General features: G+C 42.1%; 1 protein-coding gene across 1 annotated transcript; it reads left to right on the top strand.

Annotated features, from left to right (window-relative positions):
* Nucleotides 1–5,596, top strand: LOC139573635 (G1/S-specific cyclin-E2-like). Its single transcript, XM_071397308.1, has 12 exons — nucleotides 1–79; nucleotides 946–1,007; nucleotides 1,136–1,214; nucleotides 1,332–1,382; nucleotides 1,900–2,045; nucleotides 2,447–2,582; nucleotides 2,845–2,991; nucleotides 3,134–3,229; nucleotides 3,310–3,444; nucleotides 3,547–3,658; nucleotides 3,758–3,915; nucleotides 4,169–5,596. The coding sequence occupies exons 2-12, from the start codon at nucleotides 988–990 to the stop codon at nucleotides 4,274–4,276; spliced, it is 1,188 nt and encodes a 395-aa protein (XP_071253409.1). The 5' UTR covers nucleotides 1–79; nucleotides 946–987; the 3' UTR covers nucleotides 4,277–5,596.

Here is a 5,596-nt window from a genome sequence, read left to right as displayed (position 1 = left end):
CTTGCCATGGAATGGTCATATATATAAAGATTGGCGCCGGCGCGACAGCTGATCATTATTCGTTCATTCATTTCTGAAGGTAAGGAGCTGGATGTTTGCTTATTTAACTAGCTATATATCTCAGGAGTTTGTTCTGAAAATTCGTGATAAAGCTATTATCTCGATGAGCAACATTTAGTTTATTGGGTTCTATTTTTGTCAAAAAATCTTGAAAAGGAACCAAATGGCAAGAGAGACTTGTAACGTTAGCAAACAAGTTGGTTGCAAACTAATGTTATCTGGCTAACATTAGTTGGTTGATTTGATAAGGCAATACATCTGTTTCTTCACATTGGTTTTACTCTGTTTTATCAAATTTGATTGATATTCAACGTTAACATAAGCAACCTCTGCTTTTCAGGGACGTGGCATAAAGATAGTTAGCCAGTAACTTTGCTAGCCAGCAAACGACATCATCATGCAAATTATACCTACCAATGTTGAATTATTACTGCGGCAATACATTATTTAAGTATCATATCCTTTATCTATTTATATAAACGTTTTTATGTAGCTGTATTGGAGTTGAAGTTAGCTCACTGGTGAACTAACGTTACTGTAGCTAGCCATAGTGACTGTCCAAATCCTCCCGCTTCGAGAAATTGGCGCGTAGTTGGGTTTCACAAACCATCAAATAATTATCGTGTGGTTACTTTTGTTAACAATAACCATGTAAGTTACTATCAGGGCTTCTGACATAACACTGGGACTACGCATAAAGTAGATTTTTATGCAATTTGTGGCAGATTTCTTTATGGAAATGACGGTACTCACAAGCTCAACCCTATTTGGCATGCCATTTTACCGCCGGAAAAAACAGCCTTTTATTATCCAATCGTGTTTTGAACTTGTGAAGATAAGTATCTTTGCAATTTTAATAATGTTTTCGCCCTGTCTCCGTTTCAGTGGATAATTTTCGGTGGAACTCTGAAGCCTTCAATTGACAGAATGGCTACCGTTAGACGCAGGTATGGGATAAAGCCTTGTTATCAACAAGCATGATTGCCAGCTAGCTATAACATTGATTATTTGTACATGTTAGTAACAATTGGTATGGTGGCTGCTTGCTGTCGCTAAAAATTGTCTGTCCTTTCAGTGGTCGCATCACATTGAAAGCAAGAGATGAGAACGCACCAGAAGAGAATGTCAAGATCAGACGAAAAAGAAAATCTGAGGTTTGTTCAATTAGCTCGCTGTGTTATTTTTAACCATTAGTGTAGCGGTATTGTTTTTATTGGTTTGTCGTCAAATAAGAACTATAACCTTAGCTAATTGTATTGTCCACTTTTCAGCCATCCAAAAAGATGCCACCCGCATTGAAGAAACACAGCTATGAAATACAGGTTGGTTGCTTGTTTATTCAATCAATTAACTTTACTAAGTTGTGCCAGTGATTAATGACTGTAAAACATGTGGGAGAATATAGGGGTTAACTATGGTAAAATTCGCATGGATGTCGAAGTAATTATTGATGAGACTTAACTAGTCGAGGTAACTGTGTCAGTGGGTTAGACATCGCGCAATAACCCCGCGTTTTGTCTGTCCCTTTCTCCCCGGCCCGCCTAATCTAAATCGCATGCTTTGTTTTGTATACACTATGGAACGTTTCATAAATACCAGTTTCTGTCGCCATTAAAATCATTATTCTCTTTTGTATGTTAAGTTAATGTTTTTACTATAGCTTTGAACAGTTTGGTAGTTTTCACTGTGCTGGTAGCATGCTGTGACCTCTATTTGTAAATGAGTGCTCTGTTGGCTATATGGAATTATCACTTGGTAAATGCATGCTTATTTATATCTGCATTTGCTGCTTATGTGACTGCTGATGAAGAGATTGAACTTGGTGCCTTTTCTCTCTAGAAACGGTGGTCAGAAGAAGGGGCAAGTCCATGTGTCCTCGTAGAAACGCCACACAAGGAGCTGGAGATGACAAGAGACCGGTCTGGCTTCAAGCAGTTCCGATTCAAGAACATCTTCATCAAGACCTCACCGCTGCCCTGCCTCAGGTACAGTGTGTGTTAAAGGGGCTTAGCCCACATTCCTTTTACACCTCAATAGTGGCAATTGCTCCCCCCCTCATGCAGATGCCCCATGTCTTTGTTCCTAAGGTGTACCCCCAACGCTACTTAAAAAAAACTCTGAATATGTCATGTTTTAGTGGGACTCTACTCACGTTAGCCACTTGGCTAATGTGTGTCAATGCAACGCTTACATACAAGGTCAGGGTGGCAGTAGACCTGCAACTAGAGACACTTTAAAAGTGAGCTACTCTGAACTTTTTGCGTTTTCTCCTGTTTGTCACTATTGATGATGAACAAATTCAGTGTCTGGTGTTGGGGCCTCATATTCCATGCGATTGCGCACTGGACGTCTTGTTAAGACCTTTGTGTGTGTTTCCCCTTGGCAGCTGGGCCAGCTCAGATGACGTGTGGATTAAGATGCTGAACAAGGAGCTGAAGTATGTCCACGACAAGGCCTTCCTACAGCAGCACCCCAAACTAAAGCCCAAGATGAGGGCCATTCTCCTGGACTGGCTTCTAGAGGTATGTGTGTCTCTGAAATGACTTGCTGTACTCTATACAATCTTGGGCCTATTACTTGTACCTATCTATAAGCCTTGTTTACACCTGCACTTGGATTTGTAATGACTGGATATGCATGAGCCAAAGGTCTGATACTCCACCTCCATAGTTATTACCTCAGGGGTTCTACATCTCCAATACTTTGACTTCTTTACTATAGTGCCCCAGGATTTGTACAGACGTGACTGATGTCTAACCATCCTTGTTTTCTCCTGTGTTGTAGGTGAGTGAGGTGTACACTCTGCATCGACAGACTGCTTATCTGGCTCAGGACTTCTTTGACCGCTTCATGCTGACACAGGACGATATGGAGAAGGACCGACTGCAGCTCATAGGCATCACAGCCCTCTTCATCGCGTCTAAGATGGAGGTAGGCGTAATGCCCTCCGTTTTCATGTCCTGGATGGTGACCACCGCTTTAGTTTATACTATGTCATAACAAATCAATAACAAAATGGCATTTGTGCTGTATTTTTCTCAAGTCTAATCGTTCCCCTCCTTATGCCCCTCAGGAAATCTACCCGCCAAAGCTCCATGAGTTTGCCTACGTTACTGACGGAGCCTGTGAGGAAGAAGCGATCCTGGAGATGGAACTTGTCATGTTGAAGGTAAGAAGCTCCTGTGCCCAACCCTGCACTGTACTAATTCAGTTGTCACACATTACTTAATGACTTCTCTCCTCCATCAGGCGCTGAACTGGAACCTGTGTCCAGAGACGGTGATCACATGGCTGAAGCTCTATGCTCAGGTGGAGTCCCTGAAGGATGGCGTCAACTTCCTGGTACCTCAGTTCTCTCAGGACACCTACATCCAGATCACACAGGTGAGTCCACTAGTCCCCCCCCCCCCCCCCCCCCCCCGCAGCTTTTACTGTTCCTTCTGACACGTGGGTTTTAGCTTCCCTATAACTTTATTCATGTTACAGCTTTTAGACCTTGCCATACTGGACATCAACTCTCTGGACTACCAGTATGGGATACTGTCTGCTGCTGCCTTCTGCCATTTTTTCTCATTTGATGTTGTCCACAAAGTATCGGGTAAGCATTGATTTGGCATCGTGTACATAGGTTGGCCCCATTCTAGAACCCCACAGCCCTCGTGTTATTACGTAGTTACTAATGTCTGTTTCTGTGCAGGTTTGACGTGGGATAGTATTGCTCCCTGTGTCCGGTGGATGACCCCCTTCATGCGCACTGTCAGCGCCTGTCCCAGAGTAGAGCTCAAAGACTTTAAGAAAGTGACGTCTGACGACAGACACAACATCCAGACACACGTAGACTACCTGTCCATGCTGGTGAGTGCTCACACATTTCAGGGCCTGGAATGAGTACAATATAAAAACAGAAGTGTCTACACACTGTTGGCTGTTTAGAGTATTTCTACCAGTGTTTATGAGTAGCAAGTCGCTTCCACCCAGAAATGTATTGCAGCCATCTTGATGCATGGGCAGCCATTTTGTGCTACCAAGTAATATTTTTTCAAGTGAAAGAATAGAACTGCTCATACAAATGTTTGCTGTTCTTAATGAAGTGTCTTGTCTGTTGCAGAGCGACGCTCACCAGAGGCAACCGGACAGCCAAGACAGTCTCTCGCCTGCTGCCTTAGGAGGGATATTGACTCCACCAAAAAGCACAGAGAAACCAGCCAATCACTGAGCCCCAGGGTCTCCTCGCGTTGATTTTCTGACCAACCAGATGCAGGGAGAATTCCCTAGACGTCACGCCTGACCTGCCAGAGGCCGGGAAACTTTGGAACCTCATCCTCACGTGACCAATCAAATTTGCCTTTGGTAATAACTCACCTTTGTGTAGCATGTTAAGATGAGTTATTTTACTTTATATACCAAGCTGGATATCAGAGTATATATGCAGTACAACCATGGAAATCAGCTCATGGTTACTAAATTGACTTATTTTGTCAAATGATTGCAACAAAAACCCTGTTCTCTCAATCTTAATCCCCAGAATTAGAATTTTACATGGAGATCATTTGAGTTGACTCAAGTCAAATCTTCCTCCATAGGAAAACATGTCTGCTGCTCCCCCTGTTACTTGAAGCGGAGCATCTCAGGACATGGGATGTTTTGATAGCTAAAAAGCTACTATTTTATTTGAGGTGAATTGGTACATAATACACAGTTGAGTTACTCAACTCAGTCTCTTAACTTTGTGTTATCATGTGTATTTAGTGCAGTATAGTCTAAATCTGGGTACTCCTGGACAAGCTCAGCCATACAATAACACTGAAAGAAGTATTGATGTTGTGTGCTATGGTTACGTTTGAACATTTGAGCTGTTTGAAAGGGTAGTGCAGGGTAAACTATTTTCTATACCAACTTAAGCACCATTTTTGAACGTATGTATTTTCTCCACTGTGAACGACTCATTTCCATGTGCCTGGTGCATTCTCCTGCCACAACACATTCCTGGAAAACTTGACTTCAGTAGTTTGATTTAGACCTTTTGGACCAATTTACAACTATGTAATTTTAACATTGTATTTATTTGTACATTTAAGCCTTACAATGTTTTATGTCCATATACTTTCTTCATAGGGCTATGAATTCAGTTCTTTAACAATGCCAAAGGCAACCTATTTAAGTCACGGGATGCATGTTATTTATGATTTTGACATCTGTTATTGGGGGGGGGGGGGTATAATGCAGTTGCATATGAAATGTTATGCTGCGTAGTTTGGCGCTAGCCTGTCGGTGGTGCCTTAGTTGAACTAATATGGTGATGTGAAGACTTGAGAACCCAGAGGCTCCAGTGGAGGGCTCTAACCCAGTCTGTCCAGCAAACCTGTGACTGTCAACTGAAACCTTCAGTGTTGTGCAGGCGCCTGCCGAGGCAGTGGTATACAAAGAACCATGTTTAAACTGTAAATACTAATGTGTATATGTTATGTACATAAACTGAATGTTCTCTTTTCTAATGGAAACATGAAATGTATTGAATAAATGAAATAGAAATTAA

Source organism: Salvelinus alpinus, chromosome 4 (assembly GCF_045679555.1).
Source record: "Salvelinus alpinus chromosome 4, SLU_Salpinus.1, whole genome shotgun sequence".
Classification (NCBI taxonomy): domain Eukaryota; kingdom Metazoa; phylum Chordata; class Actinopteri; order Salmoniformes; family Salmonidae; genus Salvelinus; species Salvelinus alpinus.
The sequence above is the reverse complement of the archived record's forward strand: the minus strand, read 5'-3'. Positions and strand labels throughout refer to the sequence as shown.